The sequence below is a fragment of the Stigmatopora argus genome, chromosome 23 (genome assembly GCF_051989625.1).
Source record: "Stigmatopora argus isolate UIUO_Sarg chromosome 23, RoL_Sarg_1.0, whole genome shotgun sequence".
Classification (NCBI taxonomy): Eukaryota; Metazoa; Chordata; class Actinopteri; order Syngnathiformes; family Syngnathidae; genus Stigmatopora; species Stigmatopora argus.
The window spans coordinates 8,102,461-8,121,891 of record NC_135409.1 but is presented as its reverse complement, the minus strand read 5'-3'; the positions used below and the strand labels follow the sequence as shown (position 1 = coordinate 8,121,891).

The following is a 19,431-nucleotide window of genomic DNA, read 5'->3' as shown; positions in this document are numbered from 1 at the left end:
CCAAAAAAAGGAAATTAGTCATAAATGCATATTATATTTTTTTTCCCCAAAAAAACGACCCAACTCTACAGTCATATTTCTTAAAATAGTGACGTATTCAACCCCTAGATGTCACTATAGTAGCAAACGAGACCCAAACACTCACTAAACAGTAAAAATATCAGACTGTCAGTGCCAGATTTACAATGTATATTAAAACATTAACGAAAATAAACATCGATTGCACTTTATTTGAGAGATAGCAGTTCAATTGGATTGGACGGATTTGAATCAAGATCTATCCACGTATATTTGCATTGGAGTTGAGCGCAGACGTCTTGTCATGGCGCTATGTTGCCACAAGAGGGCAGGAATTCATCCACAAAGTGTGACGACGTCAGAACAAGGTTGAATTTCATTGTAACTTTTATTTAGCAACAGATGCAACTCTGTTAGTCTAGAAAACAAGACATCTTAGTGAATGTAAAATACAAGAACACGACAGCAAGTCAGAAATCAAGAACGCCTCAACGCTCAAACGTCATACAAACACTCTTAGCGTTTGAGAACAGTAGTCCACTTGACAGTGTTGCCCAAAAAAAACAATCATAAACTGCAACGCAGCCAAGGTCAGAATAAGGGAATATTTAAGCCAAAATAATTTACGGGGAAAAATAAACATGGCATTCAAAGTTACATAAAAAATGTAGAAAGCCGCTTTTCAAAATGCTAATGATGAATAGCCCTCACAAATTACATTTGTGTTCCTATTAAACATATGAACAAAAATTCGACACTGGCCTTGTGGTACAGTACTCACAGTGTGTTAAAAAATATATCTATATCTCAACAGATTGCACTCCAGTCAACCAGGGAGCAACGTGTCCCTGAAACTGAAACAAGACAACAATTAAATACAAAAAAATAGCAAAACGGAGGTGCTTGCGTGTAAATGAAAAAAAAAACGCCAAGTCGTTTTGTTACTTTGTGAACAGAGCTCGCGGGTCAACGGCTGCTCGTAGCAAAAATAAACAAGGGCAGAAATTTTTTTTTCCCCTTTGTACTCCGCATTAGGAACCAAAATCTCTACGGCTCCGCCTCTAAAAGATATATTGCGATACTTCTCGCTTCTTTGTTACATCCAAAAATAAATGGGAGTTCTTCAGCCTTTGTTTTGGGGAAAAAGCCGCTCGGGCGTTGGGAAATCCAAGCTGGTCACGGAAATGCTCCTTTCTACTCCAGCCGGAGCTTAGTACTTAAAAAAAAAAAAAAGCACTCAGAGCAACATGGACTCCTGCATGGCGAAGACTTCCTGCGCCTGCCTGTAGTGCGCGCCCCCAAACAACTGGGGGTGCAGCTGGCGAGCGGCGGGCCGCCGCGTGCCGTCCTCCGAGAACTCCAACACCTCCACGGGAGACAACTGGGCCTTCTGGAAACTGGGCGAGCGAGGCACGCCGCCCGGGGACGACGGGGGAGGCAGAGGCGGGGGCTCCGGGCCCCGCCCCCGGGAGCCGTAGTCCGCCGGGGTTCGGACCTGTGAGGTGGAGGTGAGCTTTTGCAGGTAGAGCGGGGTGCTGCTGCTGCTGCCGCCGTGGGACTCCAGCGGCAAGGGCGGCGGTCGGTGACCACGGGGATGGGGCGGCGGGTTCGCCCGGTGGGTCTCGTAGTAGTTCAGGAGCGCTTGTTCCGGGGAGATGCGCTTGGCCGCCTTTTTTCGCCTGATGGTGGCGTAGGTTGGATCCCGGAAGGGCACGTTGCCGCCTGGGATCCCGGGGTGAAAGATCGGGACCTCGGCGGCGGCGGGCCCGTAGTGGTCTCCGGGGGGGAAGCGCTCGCGGGTCGGCGGAGGCGGCTGTCGGTGGGGAAACGACGGCGGGGGCGTCTCGGATCGCGAGCTAGGCGAGAGCGCCGTCTCGCCGTATCTGGGCGGAGCGGAGAAGGCGGGGGGCTGGATGGGCTGGATGCGCTGGGGACGCATTCGGGACGGGGGTCTCTCCAGCTCCAGGATTTCGAAATCGGGCTCCAACCCCGGAACGTTGTCGTACTGGGAGGCGTTGGAACCGCGGTCGGCGCCCGGGAGCGAGCTTCGGGAGAGGGGGCGGCGCTCGGTCTGGGACGACGGGGCGGGCGAGGCCGCGCCCGCTCGGTTAAAGCGCTCCACCTGGGCCGCCAGCGCTTTGGCCGCCTCCAGCTTGGTCTCGGAGGGTTTGAACCAACGAGGGCCCACGTCTCGGGGGGCGTCGTGGTCGGCGATCCCGCCTCTCTGCTCCGGCCCCCTTTCGGGCGGGGCCCGGCCGTTGGAGCTTATCTTGACTCGGCCTTCCCTGGCGTCGGAGGACTTGCGCCCGGCGTCGGGTGCGGACCGGTCCGGCGACGACGGGGCGGGCGGCTCGGCGCCCGTCCGCCCGTTGGCCACGTGGTTGCCGGTGGACGGCTCGGGCAGCTGCCCCAGCGGTTTCTTGGGGAACTCCTCCTCTTTACCTGCCACGAGACAAAAGGACGCAACTTAGCCAAAAGTCCCGGCGACCGTCGCAAGAAATCGGTGTGGAGTCACGTCACAACGGGGGACACGTGGTCATGCAAGGCCGCCGCCGCCGCCGGAGAAGGACGGTTACATTCAGGACGGCAAAAGCACAGATATCAAAAGACGCGCTCGGACCGAGGACAGTGGCGGTGGCCGACACGAGACGACACCCGTCGATGGATCGGCGTTTGATCCCTGGGGAGGCCCGAGAAGAACCAAAATGGTGGCCTTATTTTTTTTGGGGTGGTGGGGGGGGCTCCACACAAAAGCGAGAGGTTGCTGGCGGACAGACAGGACAGAGTGACGGATGGACATGGAGCGAGAGAGAGAGACAGACAGAGACCAGTCGGGATATCCCACCGGTTACTGTTGCAGGAGCGAAGGCGGCTCCCGCTCAGAGCCACCTTTTTGTAGCGGTTAGCTAACGTTTGAAGAGGAAGAGAGAGGACGGTTAAGCAGAAAAAAGGGGCGCACGACTGGCACGCCACCCAACCCCAGCCCCAATTTGAAAGAATGTGGCCTTACCCGGCGGGGGAAGCTCCAGCTTGGCCTTTCGGAGTTCCACCAAGGAGGCCTGCAGGTGCTCCACCACCGAGTCGTCGTCGAAAATGAAATTCTTGGACAAGCTCACCTGCAGGAAGCTGACCAGCTCCTCCATGGACAAATTCATCAAGCGCTCTGGGGAGGCGGGGCTTGAGTTAGCTCGGCCCCAAGGCCACGTCCACCAACAAACTCACTCTTGTGCAGTCTGAGGACCGTGTAGGACATGGCGGGAAGAATCCTCTCGCCCTCCAGGATGTAGATGTCCCAGATTCGGAGAGTCAGCGTGAAGGGAGTCTGGGACGACAAAACAAACCCGATGGACACTTTGTTTCTGCTTGGGAAATGGGACCTTGGGGCCATTGTAGTAGTCCGGCGGCACTCACCCTGTCCAGGAAGCACTGGAAGAACCACTTCATGGTGTACAGGCTGGTCAGAACCTCTTGGCTGTCCTACGGGAGACGTAAACAGTGAGCGAGGAAGCGTTGGGCTTGGCTTAACCCTAACTTTAAACCTAACCCTAACCTTAACTTTAACCCCTAACCTTAACCCCAACTAACCCTTTCAACCAGTGAACTAGAAGGCTTTTCATACTTTAAGACTACTTTGAGCAAAATTGAATGGCAAAAATATGGAAATAATCCACCAATCCTAAAATCAGAACAATTTACAGACTGACGCAATGCAGCACATATGAAAGCGTAGCCCAGCTGGGGGGAAAAAAACAAAGTTTCCCGGAGAAATTTTCAGTCATGACGCTTTTTCCGCTTTTGGATTTCAACACTCAAAGCCATAGGACTAGCAAGTCGAAAAAAATCCGTTTTACAGGCGATTTCAGACGAGGACTGGTGCGTATTTGATGTCTTTGGTTCGGCACGACTCACCAGGTGACGCTTGAGCTTGGGCAACTTCTCCTTTAAGATGCGGTCGTGGTGGTCCTGGAAGCGAAGCAGCTTGGGGAAGCCGGGGACGAAAAAGCCTGAAAAGGAGGAGAGGACAGCAGATCAGAATGGCCGGGCCATCGGAACCCCCACGCGGGATAGCCGGCCAGCCGTCGTCGTCTCCCGGCGAGAAACTTGGGTCTCCCTACCGTGCATGGCGTGCTTGTGTCCCGACAGTATCGTGACCAACGCCCAGAAGGCGTCTTCTTCATTCATGTAGATGAGGAGCAGGGCCGTGATCTGACTCATGCCCTGGCAGTAGCCCACCTCCTACCCCCCCCAAAAAAACATGGCGTCAGGTGGAGGAATTTGTTCTCTTTCTGGAGACTCACTGTTGGGGTTATTCTGGGATATTATTATATATGTGCATTGGAATATGTGCATATTATTATATCATTCTCACTTAAAGCAGGAAGCTCAGTATTTTTATATTATATTAAAGTATACCTATTAATAAACTTATCACTCACCATGTTGTAGACGGAGTACGCGGTGAGTACGTGAAAGAGGGCTTGCTGCCTGCAAAAGTAAGATCACGTTTTTTTGGTTGTTGTTTTTTTTTTTTTGTCCGTCCCGCCCGCCCGCCCACGTTTGGACCCACTTGACGTCGTAGCGATTCATGAACATGATGTGGTCCCTGTACGTCCGGTTGACGTCCAGATCGATTTGGCGCACGTCCGGCGAGCAGTCCTTGGCTCGGCTCTTGAGTTCCTGAAGAGCGGACGCGTCAGCGAGGGGAGGAGAACACACGTCTCAATGTCCCCAACCTCGTAGAAGCCCTTTTTGTCCTCCTTGGTCTTGGGGATGTCCAGCAGGAGCGACCAGACTTCCCCCCGAAGCTGCAACGGGATTCCCTTGTAGATCCTACGTACGAGCTGGGCGCCGCAAAAACAAAAAAACAAAAACAAAAAATGATGCTCAGTGTTTTGACCTCGGGGCGAGGGGATGGCGTCCGCTAAAAAACGTGTCTCCCTCACCTTTTCGCTGTTCTTATATTTGTCCCAGTTTCTCAACATCTTCAGCCACTTGGTGGTCCTTTCCAACTCGGTGTGTTTGTGCTGAAGGACACGTCCGTCATGGGCGCGGCGCGTTGGAGAATTTGACGCGTGGTTTGGACGCCGAGCTTACCTTTTCCTCCACCGAGTCCGAGGAGGGAAGCTCCTTCTCACTAAACAACAACAAAAGAGGGAAAAACTTCATTTCTGCAAATAAAATGTGATCACACTGAGCCAATGTTCCCTCTAAGCTGCACATGTGCGCAATTGTGCATTACTCTCGTCTTCTCTGCGCATAGCAAATCATATGGAGCGCACAAAATAAAATCCCCCTTTTTTTTTTTGCTGAGAGGCCGACGCGCGAACCACTCATCCACCGGGCCGCCCATTCATAGATATTAATCATTACATTTTATTATTACTAAATCATTTTTTCTGCCCAGACGAACAAAAAATTAGAGGCAACATTGCACTGAGCTATGTTAGTTTTTTTGTTTAGCGGTCGTGAGAGCTTCTTTGTTCTGCAAATTTGGTTTCCACACAAGAAGCTTAAGTTCAGTCTACATTCTGACGCATTTCTCAGCTTTGACAATTTTGACAGTGTTTCTCCGTGCTTTCACTGCCATTGACTCCTCGCCAAAATGGATTGGACACCTACTATTCCCCTTAACACATTTTTTAAAAACTTACTGCAGGAAGCCAAAGCGGTCGACGACCTTGTAGAGGCGAAAGTCGGTGTCCTCCCAAGGCTCCACCGTGGCCTCCTTTCCCTGCAAGGAATGCGGGTTTTCAACTCGAGACACCTCGGTCGCACGCGGCCGACTGCGGACGATGCCGACCTTTTCATATTTGGCCACGATCGCCGTTCGCTCCTGGTCCAGTTTCACGGCGGCATCCTGGTCGCTGTCGGACGCTGCGGGAAGGACAAACGGTAGGGGAAGTTGAATTACAACCCACGCGAGAACGGATATAACGCTCAAATCAAATGAAAACCATGGGTTGGGGGGGTTGAGAAAAAAAAACATCACCAAGCAGACCATTGTTGTTTTTAGAAGCGGGTGTTTCTCACTAGCGTCGCTACACAACAAGAAGGGCACGTTGCCGTAGCGACCGGAATTCCATCTGACCTTTTAGCACCACTCCGCACATGGCGCTAAATCTTTGACACTTGCGCTCAAAGTGGCAGTTGGAAAACTCATTCATTTTTCCTTTAAAAAGAAAAACAAACGCTCACCAAAACACTGCAAACAGCAGATTAAAAAAAACGAGGCTTTCGTATAAATCGGCGTCTCGTTATCATGACGACAACAGCACCATTTTCATGGACGTGACGACGACGGTCGGATGACGCCATTGGAATTCAACAACAACAATCATTTGTCTGAGTGTACACACGCACAACAAAAGTGTGCTATTAGCATGCTAAAAGCATGTGTTTTTTTGGCTTGAAGAGCTAATGGCATGTTATTAGCGCGCGGAAATAGGAGGGAATGTCGCCCCATCATCTATCAGCGGTCCTGTAAACACTGTTTTTATGCTAGCTGCCAGACTAATAAAATTAAAAAAAAATCAAGAAATTGTTATTTTACGTCCCAAATGAAATACGGGCCTGGAGCTAGACCGACCGGTTTGACCTGGATTTACCTTTTTCGCAGCCATTCCTGGGACGCATGCCTGGAGCGTGCCCGGCGAGTGCGAGGAGCGACCTATCCCGTGTCGGCGGGAGGGGGGAGTCGGAACGCCAGCGCGGCCGGTACAATGCGAGTCTGTGCCGATTCCCACTCGCGACATTCCCCCCACCCAAACAATTACAATAACCTAACTGTTGGTAGGCAGCAGTAAAAAAAGTCATTGGGGGTGGGGGGTGTTTTGCTTACGCGGGGACTGGTGCGCCTAGTCTGGAATGTCCTTTTAAGAGCTATTGACCAGGAGCCAATCGTGTTCTTCTGCTGCGGATGGAAATGAGTTTATCACGAGTAGATGTCCGACTCGGTAGAAGTGGGAGGGTGGCAGCGAATGAACGTTCAATTGCGACCAGTGAGGTGTTAAATTAAAAAATGAAGTCTGAGAACGACCGCGAAAGGGGGAAACCATCCGTCTTTTTCCCGGCGGGACACGCCAGCCGGCGACCAATCGGGACACGGAACACAAGGTCGGCGGGATCTTTTACCGCGGGCGAGCGCACGTTCTATTATTAATGAAGCACGCACACACTTCATCTAGTACTATTTTTTGGGGGGGAAACAGTATTTACTGGATTTTTCTCTCTGTGAACCTATCGCAAAATTGTTTTTTTTAGTTTGCAACTTGGCACCCACGGCAAAAAAAAAACCGACCTGGAAAGCGCCTGGACGGCGGCGACACCAGCTCCTTAACCATCTGCAGCACCTGCATGCTCAGACGGCGAGGGGCCGGCGACCGGCACCCTCCTGGCTCTCCCCCGCCAGCCGCATCCTGGGACGCCCCTGGAGACGCGTGGGTCGTCGACGGGAGCTCCGAACGGCGGCGGCGGCGGCCAAAGCCGTCCCTCGACCCCCTTCTTTCTCCCGGCCGTCCCTCGTCCCCCTTTTCTTCTCACCGTCCTCGCCACGCGTCCTTTGGATTCAAATGACATGCGCCTCTGCTCTCTCTCTCTCCCTCTCTTCCTTTTTTTCCCCCTCGTCGCTCACCCAGCACGCCGGAAGATGAAATGATGAGAGTAAGCACGCCCTCGCACTTTTTAAATGAGCTCATTAGAAATCCCACAGTCCAAATTCGACTCCGGGCTTCCTGACTTGCAATTTGGATTTTTCAACTCGTTGGGAGCAGTGGTTATTCTGCCTGACTTTGGTGCGGGCAGTCCGGGTTCGATTCCCACTCGATGGCGGGGTGATTACAAGTGTGAGTGGTTGTCTGGTTCATTGCTGCCCGTGGTTGGCTGGGATAGGCTCCAGCACCCCCCTGCTACCCTTGCGAGAATAAAGCGCTGTGGAAGACAAATGAATGAATTCAAAGCATTTTCTTCCCATTTCAACTTTTTCTATGGCACATAGAAACCACCGGAGACTTTGTTTCCCGGCCGCTTCGACAGCTCTAGGCGTCCATGGCGCGAGTGGCAGGGGGTGTTGGAGAGCGCAGTCTAATTTCCCACGTTGCCATGCCTCCCGCTCCCGGTTGCTAGGCTATGGCGGACGTCTGCCTGGCACGGAAAGCAATCACTTGGCCAGTTTTGCAAATGGACTAGGTGGCTTAGCCCCTCAAAGTATTCTCTTTGACAGCCAGCGACGGCGCTCGACGTCCAATCCGCTTCTAAAGTGGGAGGGTTGGCCCTTTGGTTGCCAGCCGAGAGACAAACTCGTTCGATTCGACGTCTCTCGTGCTCCATAGGGGGTCCACGAGCCAAACGGCTGCATGTATGCTAGCATAACACAGTCATTAGCGCTACGCCGCACCGCCAGCAGGCTCCGTTTCCTGTCTCTGTCCCTGTCCTGTTTACCGCCATCATATTTCAGCACGGCTTCCTTCCTGTCACACAACCCCCCCCCCCCCCCCCCCCCCCCCCCCCCCCACCACCACCACCACCATTCCACGCACGAGCGTAATTACCTCGCATCTTTCATCGAGACCGGACAGAAAAAAGGACCGACGGAAGTGGGGCGGATGAAGCGCATTCCAACACACGGCCGGCGACCTCGCGTGGGACCACAAGTGAAAAGTTAAAGGTTTCACATGACCTCTAAAAACATCACTGAATCGTCACGTAACTTGACCCTAGCGAGTACCGTATTTTCCACGCTATAAGGCGCACCCAAATGACTTGAATTTTCTGAAAATTTGACAGCGTGCCTTATATATGGATCAAGATTGGTTCATTGTGGTATGACATTCCCACCAGCACAGCTCCCTCCAGTGGATGGATAACGCAACTACTACTTCTACTGATGAATACAAATACGGTGAATTTGGTGGGGAAAATTTAGGTTACAATTACAGTGCTACCTCGAGATACGAGCTTAATCCGTTTCGGGACTGAGCTACGACTCGTACGGTGTTTGTAAGGTTTTTTGGGGATTTGTAAGGGGAATCATAACAGGTTGACAGGTATGAACTTGACAATTATGATTTTTTTTTCCATACTGTGCAGTCAACCTGAAGCATTTGTTGACATTTGGCCCACGGTGACACACCTCTCTGGGTAACCTGAGCCGCCCCCGTGTGGGCTTTTATGTGTGTCCTGGGGGGGGTCATTAATTGGCCTAAGATCTCAAAATGGTAGCATCAATAATTTATTGACTAAAATTGTTTTTATTGGGCATCACGTGGCTTTTGTAACAGTTGTCCATCACCGTCAATAGCAGCACAATTTAACTTTGTTCTGTTGCTGCATAATCGATTTTAGCTTACCCATTTTAGATCAGAATGTTCCAACAGTTCAAACTTTAATTAAAGCCTCCTACGTTTGAGAAATTTTCCAGAGAAAATGTTTACTCACTCATGGTGGGCGAATGTCGGGACGGGTGACCTGGTTCTCCACTGGTTCCTTCTTCGAGGCACTCATGACCTGCAGAGGCAAAAGACATTTTGAATGATTTTACAGAAAGCTGCAGATTTACAACAAACACTGTATTTTGGTACAGTTTTTTTCTCATAAAAGTCCATTTATTCATTTAATTCGGCATTTTTCCCCATCAATTCTGTCTTTTTATGTGACGGGATGAGCGCTGATCCCTCAAAAGTGCCTGGCTTTTACAGGGCTTCCCTGAAAAAAAGCTGACACGGCAAATAGTCAGAGTTTGACGCATCCTGCCATGACCGTGCGACGCCGGATGACGTTTGTCCCGGCTTCTGCTTGTTTACTGGGTCACGGGTCAGCCTCCTACACACACTCACACTCTCTCACACACACACACACACACACATGTGCACACACACAAGGCCTTTTTCCAAAAGCAAAGCCACTGATTGCAGCTAAGCCGCATTATCCTGAAGCAGGACAGGAGGGACGCAAAGACGCACCGCTGTCCAACACCTTTCATCACTTCCTGCCACCCTTTCAAAATAAACCTGACCGTTAATTATATGACATCACAAGTATGACTTGGTCTGGGAAATACATGAGTTCAAATTGCAGATTGAATCATTTTATATGGATTTTTTTTTATCATTTCACTCATTAGGAACAAAAGTTGCTTTAAAAATTGGCAGTGGCTCCTTAGCCGGTAACCAGTCAAATAGTCCCAGGGGCCGGTTACCGGCTAAGGAACCACTGCCTTAAAAATGAACTGTTTCCATAGACCACGTTTGACACAAACTAAGAAAACAAGTTAATAACTATGAAACACCTTGAATGTTATTTCACGAATTAACATTAGCCAAGGACGGCAATAGACGTCCCATCGAGCTCTATGTGGGAGCTGTCCACTCTTATAACAAACTTTTAAGTACATATATTAATGAATTATGGGAAAATAATTTACGCATTCTAGCAGGCATCAATCAAGGGCTGTTATCCAGTGGGTTTCGCAAGTCTCCAACACACGTGCAGCAAATTGTTAAGATATTTCTCAGGCTTCTGGGGGGCTAATCAATTGCTTATAATGATGGCAGGTGTGTTGGAAGTACGGGGGGGAAAAAAACCGGATATAGCTTTCAACCCATAAAAGGCGGGTGAAATTCCTAAACAAAATTTCTAAATTGTCACTTGTTTGCCTCCCACAACATTCACTAAGCTCGGCGTAACCAATTAAAATGGCATTTTGATTTACAGCTAGCCCAAGTGACTAAAAAAAACTCACTACGTACACGCTTTTCAAGTGATGAAATTAACCACCAGCATTTACTTTGAAACCGGAAACGGAGCCTTGATAGTCAGCTAGCTCCTTCATAGGGGGTTTGGCTAGGTAGGCCTCGGTGACTACGAATAAACACAAAGTTTACAATCAACAAACGTACACTGAACTATTTATCGGGGTCAGATAAAGACATTGTCGAAAAATATGCCGTGTAAAGTGGGTAAAAGCCACGCTGGAGCTCGAGGACGGTGCTTCGCCGTCATTCAGTCGGCGGGACCGAGCGAGCGCTGCCATCTTGAAACCCCCCCTTAGTTCCCCACCCACACTAAGAGATGCACCGAGCCGGGACAAGTTGCGAACATGCCCGTTCACCGAGCCTCACCTTGCCCTCACGTCGACGGAGTGGTCGCTGCCGTCGAAAACTTGCGGAGCGGCTCCCTCTTCGGCCATGTACGAGGAAGTCCAGGCCACTTCTCAAACTCCGGCGCGGGCGCGGAGGAGAACGTCAGGCAGGCAGGTAGCGATGCGCCAGTCGCAGGACGACCGCCGATGACGCGCAGACCCCTCCGCGAGCGACTTCCGGGTTCACCTCACTGCCTGGACTAGAGCCAGAAACAATTCCTATTTTCAAATGTTAGTCCTTGAGAGTGAAGACTGGGACGTTTTATTCTTGTGTTTTGTTCATTACAGTGAAGCATGGGTGTCGCCAAACTGACCCCTCTGCACCCCCGCTGAGCCCGTAAATCATCGCAGTGAAGCGGGGCTTTGCATTGCTTCTTTGGTGACACGCGCAGGGAGTGTTTCCTTTGATGCATGCGCGAGCACAGTGTAACCGACACATCTGGACGGATCGCAGGAGGGGGCGGAGCCCTAGGACTATCGCGGACTATTCAAGCATATAAAAACTGTGCAACCTGTTTTGAGAGTTGTTCTTTTTGACCCAGAGCTGTGGAGGGGAGCAGCTATCAATTGTATTTATATCAGTGGTGGGCCGTCAGGGCCTTGAAGGCCTTCTCTGCTGGCCTAAGAAATATCTGAATCATATTATATTTGGTCCATCAATACTTATTATTACAAATTTATATATTAGGAATAAATATTCTGTGGAGTAACCCAGTGCATCTTGGTCGTCTCTATTCGAATTTCGAGCATGCCCTTTTGTCAGGACAACAAGCCAGTTATAGTTTAATATAGATAAAAATAGTTATAGTCAGGTAGAGTCAGATATCAGGGCTAGCCGTCTAACAAGAGCCACACTCAGAATTTCAAAGTTTAAAAAAAATATGAAAACGTGTGCTTTTTAAAGTCATTTCACCACTTTTAAAGCCGAAAAAAAGTATCTGAATTCTTGCTACTCAATGAATAAATGTCTTTTTTTCTCATATTACACAAAATGACACTTTCGATACAGTAAAGTACGTTGAATTACGTTATATACTTTTTGCGATATTGTGAGATTAAAGTCGTGTTGTCTCACCAAACTGAGAATAAAGAGGTCATATTGCCACTTTGCAACATAGCACATACTCCTTTACATGATATCCACGTGGTAACGTTACGCCTTTCCCGAATCGACTGCATATTTCTCCCGTTTGTGGTGTTGTTTTAGTCGCCTCCAAGTTTTGAATACCTGTAAAGCACAACAAAGACTTAAATATGACAAATAACAAAATCAAATTTTATTCGGGACACATCACCTGAACGGCAGGTGACACAGAACACTCGAAAGGTACAAACGATCTTCTTAAAACTAACACTGGTTAACCCACCGTGCGTGATTTTGTAAATCCAGAAATCCAACAAGTGTCCAATTCATCTGCTGTACAAAAAAAAATCCTACAATGTTAGGTCATTCCATTGGTCAGAAAGTTGGGGTGTGGTTGATCACGGCTTGTCTTTGAAGTCCACTTTACGTGGTCGAAGGGGTGACCGAGTCACTCGCGGGGGGTTCCGTTTGTTGCGTTGGGTTCCGTTTGTTGCGTTGGCTCATTCAGTTCGCTGATGAAATGTTTGAAGTCCTCCAGACAACGTTCACGGAGCTCGCCCAGGTTCTCCTTGAGCGGGACTTGGAGCTGCTTCTCCAGATTGGGATCTTTAGCCACCAGCATCTTCACCACCATACCGAATGTTTCACAGTCCTGGCGGTACATCTGCGAACGTCGGTCGGTTTTAGCGGTAGTATAAGATGAGCCCCTCTTTTTCAAGACTCAAGTTTTGGTGGGGAAAAAAAGGCTAAAAAAAATGTGACCGGACAATTCGCCGAAAGACGTTTCGCCGAAAAACGTTTCGCCGACGGACAGTTCGCCGTAACGAGATTCGCGCACTCGCCCCACCCCCAGATCGTGTGTGTACATGTTTTTCAACCTCGGCCGCGTTACAGATAACATTCATTTAGGAATAACAAGGGCATGTACTGCCCCCCGCTGGACATATTTCTAAATACAAGTACGTACTACAATGTGCTGGCAATTTTTGATATTTTTTATTTTATCCTTGCGTTTAAAGTAGTAGCCATTTGGACACGCAATGTAATTTATCAAAGCTGGGGATTGATGTCTGACACTGAGAGAAAAAACAACACTAGAAGACTTATGTGAAATTCTAGAGAACATGCCCTTGTTATTCCTAAATGAATGTTATCTGTAACGGGCCGTATATAGCCCGCGGGCCGAGGTTGAAAAACATGTACACACACCATCCGGGGGCCGGGCGAGCGCACGAATCCCGTTTCGGCAAACTGTCCGTCGGCGAAACGTCCGTCGGCGAAACGTCTTTCGGCGAATCATCCGAGTACCCCCCCCCCCCCCAAAATCTGAGGATCTCGGTTCGAAAAAGATGCTGTACCTTTTCTATTTCCTGGGCTTTAGCCGCGATCGCCTGCGTTCTCGGTTCCTTGGCGCAATCCGGCGTTGTCTTGGGAGCCTCCTCGATGACGTTTGTCGACGGCTCCTCTTTTTCGACGTCGGCTGTGTTGGTCTCCTCCTTAAAGAGAGGTGGGAATTAGTGTCAAATGCCAGTGTACTCCAATTGAACTCACCTTGTTTGAGGTCGCACTGCTCGGGGAGCCTTCTCTTGACAGACCCGGGATCTTTTCTGGGGAAGAACGGGAAGACGGTCAGATATTTGCAAGGCCAAAAAAAAGGCCTTGGAAAAACAAGCGGAAAGGAAAACAAAAAGGTACAGAATTTGAATTTCAATCGTAAACAGGTGTTGGGAGACGTGCACGACTTCCCCTAGATCCGATCTAACCGGCCGGCTAATGACGGTTGGCCCAAACGGGCCGAAGAAAAGGACCGGCGCGGGAGCATCAAAGACCAAGGAAAGCGTCAGGGATCTGACGTACTCTTGCCTTGTTGTGAAGAAAACGGTAGGCTTTTGGAGCGGTCCGGCGAGTAACCCCTGCTGCTCACGCTGGAACCTGAGCGGCTGTGGGGGGAGCGGTCTCGAGCCGTCGGGAACGGGGGTGCCTTTCTCCGGTACTCCGGTCTTTCATCCCTGACGCAGGGGAAGGAAAAAGGCTCAGAGAAGTCCAGTCTAGTGAATTCAGTCAAGTACCCGCTAATGGGGGTACACGGTCCATTGGTCGCCGGTCTTTTGGTCGCCCGGAATGTAAGTGATAATTACAATTTAAATGGTTGAGTCATACCCTCGGTCCATGTTGAGTATGGCTTGCATGAGCGTGTCAGATCCGCTTTCTGGTATGGACCGGGCCGCCGGGTACAGGCCTTGGTTCCGAGGCGGCGGCGGAGGTGGTGGTGGTGGTGGTGCACGGTTGCTGAAGGACAACTCACTTTAGCTACGTGTCGCCATATTTCAAAAGCCAGTAGTACCGTATTTTCACGACTATAAGGCGTTTTCGATGACTCATTTGGACAATTGTTCAATTCGTACACAGAAAATGAGGACTTTGATGGATTTGTGGGTGATGATGACGTGAGTAAGTTGTAAAATGGCTAAATAAAGTACAACCCAACTCAGTTTTGCTTCCGTTGCCTTTTTAAAAACGTGTTTTTAGCGTGTGGGTGTAGCGTGCAAGAACTATATATCCCAGCAGTCACTGCGCACCGGAAACCGGAAATAGAGTCTGGGGCTGCTTCCGGTAGCAGCGCTATTGCGGTTAGATATTCATATATAATATATATGCGTCTAAAAAAACGGTGCGTCCTTTGTGTGTTTAAAATACAGAAATAGCACTCGTTACTGACGCCGCGGCTAAAAATATGATGCGCCATATAGTCGAGAAAATAAGGTAGTCATCGTGAGCATTTACTTATATTCCATTGGCCGTCCTGCGTGTTGCTCTTCCCGGGGTCCTCGGTAAGAATAATCCTCCTGCTGGCGAGAAAAGAAAAGTCCATTTGTACCTTTTCTACCGCCCTAGCTGCATCCAATGACTCCCATCTGTGCTTTCACCCTTCGTGGCGGCGGGCCGCCTCTGCGTTCCGAGGGGAAATGCCCGCCATCTCCGTGGTAGCCCCGCTGATCCTCTCCGTGGTAATTTCGCGGGCCGCCATTTGGGAAGAAACGAGGACCTCCTTCGTATTCGTAGCTGTCGGGCCTGCCGAAATGGCCTCGTCTTTCCCCTCCTCTCGAGTACTGACCCTGGAAAAGATGGTGGACATCATTTTTTTTTAAAGTAAACAAAGAACTTCCTGTTGAACTGTTCATCAGGTAAAAACATACCCTCCCCGCTCTGTCAGGCATGAAGCGATCCTCATATCCGTCTCGTGCACTCCTCTCCCTCCTGTATGTCACTTTGCAGTAAGAGGGGGAAATATATACGGGTTACACACAATTTGAAACACGCAGGGGATGGTTACCTTAAAAAAGCAGGGGTTTTAACACAATTGTAACCACTCACTCTCTGATTCAGGGGCTCTCCGGACTGCTTCAGGTGAAGGAACGTCTTCCAATGGAATCTAGAAAGTTTTAAAAATATTGTTCATACGAGTATATACGATTTGCTAAAAAAAATATAGCCATTCAAATGCAATGCAACGTCTATTGTAGTCAAACAAATACAGGTTCAGAACAGTGCAGTCGCTCCTCTAAGTAGACTTTGTGGGGCAAAATTATTGAATTGAATACATTAATTCCACAGCAGCTGAATATTGATGAATGAATGACGAGATACCACGAAAGGCTATCGTTGCATGCGCGTTATTGAATACTAGTGCTAGCATAGCTAGTTAGCTGTAGTAAACTTGCACGACAAGGTGCCACATTTTTACCGATATTTTCCTGTTGTTACCTCCTGTGAAAACGAATAAACAGACAAAGGTATGTTTTACATAAAGTATAACACCTAAACAATGTATAAACGGTAAATTACACTCACGTTAGCCGTCCCAGAATATTAGTAGTATAGGGACAGTGGCTGTTTTAGTGGGGAAAATTACATCATCAGTCGGCGACGCTAAAACAGCGTCGTTGTTTACATAGATATTCATAATGAAATTAGATGTTGGATGTGCGCCGAAAGCCAACTGGATAGGGCAGAGTCACTTGTCGGGCATTTTGCGGCATAAGCGTCCGACACATATTTTTGAAATATCTATAAATTGCACTCTTTTTAACCTGACCTCAAACAGCTTGGTGTTTCGTAAACATTAGAAATACACTAGATAAAATGCGTCTTGAAAATATCATACTTTATTTTCAACATCCGGACTAAATTATATCATGTTTGTTCTAAACCAAACTTTTTTTTATAAATCGAGACTTGCGAGCATTCTAATGGAGAAAATCACCGACATTGCTCTTGGTGCTACAATTACCTCCATAGAAGTTTCACGACGCAAAATGGCCGCCAGTTAATTACACCATCCACTCCGCCTCTTTACATCTCGCTTTTTATGAGCGATATCTATGCTTCACAAATAGGGATATCGATAATGACTGTTTTTGCTACCGTGTTGGTAAGTGTTTTGGGTTTTATAATGACAGAATTTTGTCCATAATTTGAACGTAATACCATAATTTTGTATTTTTCATGAAGTGCCGGATAAAACCAACATGAGCGGAGGTTTAGCACCTAGCAAAAGCACTGTTTATGTGTCCAATCTGCCATTTTCTCTCACCAACAACGACCTCCATAAGGTAATTTCTTAAAAATGTCACATCTAAATGCAATTTAAAGCTCTTATTTCAATAACGAAAATCTTGATTTCAGCTTTTTACCAAATATGGAAAAGTGGTTAAGTGAGTATGTTATTATTTTAAGCATGTTAAATGTTGTTGATTTATTTAACATGTCCTGGTAACGCACCTGTTGTGATTTGGTCAGGGTTACAATTGTGAAAGATAAAGACACCCACAAAAGCAAAGGAGTGGCATTTGTTTTATTCCTGGACAGAGAGTCGGCTCATAATTGTGCCAGAGAAGTAAATAACAAGCAGGTAGGTGGGTGACACATTTAAATTTAAAAAAAAAAAGCCTGCTTATTAATCCAAATCTCATGCACAGTCACGCTGTTGTACCAAAAGATCACAGAACAACAAACTAGATAGCATAACGATCAACTAATGGAAAACAAATGTTACGGTAACTCATTTCTTTCATTTTTATTCAAACAAAAGGTCAAATGTACATAAGTATAGCTTTATACATGTCCAACAAAAAACGATTCCATTTTGCTGTGACGGTAAGTTTACTCCACCATGAATACCCGCATTAAAATGTGACTTCTATGTGTTTTTTTTTCTTGGCTATTATGCATTTTTTCGGACTTGTGCGATTTATACTTCAAAGTGACTTCTAGTCCGAAAATAACGTTAAATATGTTTGCTTTCCAGTTGTTTGGAAGAACAGTAAAAGCCAGCATCGCGATCGACAACGGACGAGCGACCGAGTTCATCAGAAGGCGCAACTACACAGACAAGAGCAGATGCTATGAATGCGGGGTTAGTACTGTTATGATATTTTTGAAGCACATTATGTTATTTTTCACTGACATGGGAAAATACATAGGATACGGGACACATGAGCTATGCGTGCCCCAAAAATATGCTAGGGGAAAGAGAGCCCCCAAAGAAGAAGGAAAAGAAAAAGAAAAAACAAGCGCAACAAGTACAGCAAACGTAAGTACGGTCACATTTTCTTAAAAAAATAGTTATGGTTCAGTGCAGGGGTAGGGAACCTATGGCTCGGGAGCCACATATGGCTCTTTTGATGGGTGCATATGGCTCTCCACTAACCTGTGAGGTAAACTATGGAAACTGCTGGTGAGGAAGCGCAGGAATAGGAGCGTTACGTTGGTATTATGGCATTGACACTACCCCAGCGCCTTTATAATCATTTTTTCCATTACACTCTTTTGCATGGATTTTCTCATTGATACTCCTTGATTAGCAACAACGTAACAATGTTGTCAAAATAATTCAGAGACTTTTTGTACTTTAAAAGTGGTGAAGTGACTAAAAAAGGCACACATTTTCATGTATGTTGACTTTTAAATTCGGAGCATGGCTCTCAAGGATTAACATTTAAAAAATATGAATTGTTTATGGCTCTTTCCATCAAAAAGGTTCCCGACCCCTGGTTTAGTGTCTTTTCTTACCGTTTTAGTGAAGAAGAAGAACTAGAAAGTGAGGAAGAAGGAGAAGATCCTGCCTTGGATAGTCTTAGTCAAGCTATAGCTTTTCAGGTAAGGGTTAGCTACAGTTGGTTTTCAAAGCTAGCGAGATGAGTCAACCACTTATTTTTCTCACTGTAATTTTTTTTAAAGCAAGCACGTATCGATGAAGAGGAGAAGCACAGAAAAAATCGAGTGGTGCCTCAGGATGAAAGCGCTCATTCTTCTACGTCCGCAGACTCCAAGAAACTACGAATCAAAAAGAGCGCTTACTTTAGTGATGAGGAAGAGTTGAGTGACTAAAGTGAATTTTTATTTTTTACTCATTTTGTTCTCAAGTATTTTGTTTTTAGATAAATTGAAGTTGTAAATACATACTTTATGGCCACTGTTCTCGGGTTTGTAGAAGATGCGTATTTTGAAATGGTAGTATGCAACATGCATGTCTTAATGTATAGTCTCTAAATGTTAAAATAATTACATTTCCATGACACATTTACATATTCAATTCATTTTGCCACCCGGATTGTTTGTTTTGAAATAAATATATCTATCCTGCTTTTTTTAAAAACAAGTCCCACTCCTGATCAATACATATAAACAAATATGCATGTATTTATTTACTTTATGCGCATGTATTTTGCGTGTTTTTGTCTTTTAAAGAGGACTCGAGACTTTCTAGGCACCTTGTCGTCCTAGATTTGCTCGTTCTGTGCAGATGATGGCGCTGTGGGGGCATCATGGTGACCGTAGATATCATTTACATAGTGGTAGAACGGAAAAGTCGGCCATCCTAAAGCAGTAGACTCCTATGGGTGTGTTCTAGGTTCTCAATTAAATTGTAAACAGGGAAAATCTTGACTGTCAAACAATAGGAGTTATAATTTTGAAAGAAAATGGATGAGGCTAATTTAAAACATCTCTGCCGTTCACGAAACCAAATCGTTTGAAAATGGATTCAAATTGAACCTATTAGCGATTTAAACGTACACGCTCCAATGACCACAATGTGTTTTTTTTCTCTCCACCAAATGTCACTGACACAAAATGGCCGCTTCGGGATGACGGCTGTCCTATTGACGTGATGATGAAGAACGTCACCGCCCGT

At 47.4% G+C, this 19,431-nt stretch overlaps 3 protein-coding genes across 8 annotated transcripts; 1 reads left to right on the top strand and 2 right to left on the bottom strand.

The window, feature by feature from the left end:
• Positions 1–387: 387 nt before the first annotated feature.
• On the bottom strand, positions 388–11,508 carry LOC144069032 (USP6 N-terminal-like protein). Of its 2 annotated transcripts, none has more exons than XM_077594068.1 (15): positions 11,133–11,508; positions 9,451–9,519; positions 5,819–5,892; positions 5,670–5,749; positions 5,113–5,152; positions 4,962–5,042; positions 4,752–4,859; positions 4,586–4,695; positions 4,455–4,503; positions 4,134–4,254; positions 3,928–4,022; positions 3,430–3,495; positions 3,241–3,340; positions 3,029–3,181; positions 388–2,460 (listed from the first exon to the last, which is right to left on the bottom strand). In XM_077594068.1, exons 2-15 carry the CDS (start codon positions 9,452–9,454, stop codon positions 1,256–1,258), a joined length of 2,286 nt encoding a protein of 761 aa, XP_077450194.1. In that variant the 5' UTR covers positions 9,455–9,519; positions 11,133–11,508; the 3' UTR covers positions 388–1,255. The 2 variants fall into 2 exon arrangements, with proteins under 2 accessions (XP_077450194.1, XP_077450193.1); XM_077594067.1 differs by lacking the exon at positions 11,133–11,508 and adding an exon at positions 10,436–10,515.
• Positions 11,509–12,405: 897 nt separating this feature from the next.
• Positions 12,406–16,583, bottom strand: pphln1 (periphilin 1). Of its 5 annotated transcripts, none has more exons than XM_077593768.1 (10): positions 16,528–16,583; positions 15,612–15,669; positions 15,434–15,504; positions 15,164–15,352; positions 15,021–15,082; positions 14,397–14,525; positions 14,094–14,245; positions 13,788–13,843; positions 13,595–13,732; positions 12,406–12,900 (listed from the first exon to the last, which is right to left on the bottom strand). In XM_077593768.1, the coding sequence occupies exons 1-10, from the start codon at positions 16,531–16,533 to the stop codon at positions 12,685–12,687; spliced, it is 1,077 nt and encodes a 358-aa protein (XP_077449894.1). In that variant the 5' UTR covers positions 16,534–16,583; the 3' UTR covers positions 12,406–12,684. The 5 variants fall into 5 exon arrangements, with proteins under 5 accessions (XP_077449894.1, XP_077449893.1, XP_077449895.1 ...); XM_077593767.1 differs by having other exon boundaries at positions 15,021–15,085; positions 16,528–16,575; XM_077593769.1 differs by having other exon boundaries at positions 14,100–14,245; positions 15,021–15,085; positions 16,528–16,573.
• Positions 16,516–18,857, top strand: zcrb1 (zinc finger CCHC-type and RNA binding motif 1). The gene is made up of 8 exons (XM_077593773.1): positions 16,516–16,668; positions 16,749–16,849; positions 16,923–16,951; positions 17,037–17,148; positions 17,545–17,652; positions 17,720–17,829; positions 18,317–18,395; positions 18,477–18,857. The coding sequence occupies exons 2-8, from the start codon at positions 16,766–16,768 to the stop codon at positions 18,624–18,626; spliced, it is 672 nt and encodes a 223-aa protein (XP_077449899.1). The 5' UTR covers positions 16,516–16,668; positions 16,749–16,765; the 3' UTR covers positions 18,627–18,857.
• The last annotated feature ends 574 nt before the right edge of the window (positions 18,858–19,431 follow it).

Coding starts and splice junctions, on each gene's coding strand:
- LOC144069032 (XM_077594067.1), bottom strand. Junction 5,893..9,450: donor CCGACATTCGCCCACCATGA/GTGAGTAAACAT, acceptor TCCTTCCCGCAG/CGTCCGACAGCGACCAGGAT. Junction 4,023..4,133: donor ACACAAGCACGCCATGCACG/GTAGGGAGACCC, acceptor CCTCCTTTTCAG/GCTTTTTCGTCCCCGGCTTC.
- pphln1 (XM_077593767.1), bottom strand. Junction 15,505..15,611: donor GAGAGCCCCTGAATCAGAGA/GTGAGTGGTTAC, acceptor CTTACTGCAAAG/TGACATACAGGAGGGAGAGG. Junction 15,086..15,163: donor GCGGCCCGCCGCCACGAAGG/GTGAAAGCACAG, acceptor TTTTCTCGCCAG/CAGGAGGATTATTCTTACCG.
- zcrb1 (XM_077593773.1), top strand. CDS start 16,766: ATGAGCGGAGGTTTAGCACCTAGCAAAAGCACTGTTTATGTGTCCAAT. Junction 16,850..16,922: donor CCAACAACGACCTCCATAAG/GTAATTTCTTAA, acceptor TCTTGATTTCAG/CTTTTTACCAAATATGGAAA. Junction 17,149..17,544: donor GAGAAGTAAATAACAAGCAG/GTAGGTGGGTGA, acceptor TTTGCTTTCCAG/TTGTTTGGAAGAACAGTAAA.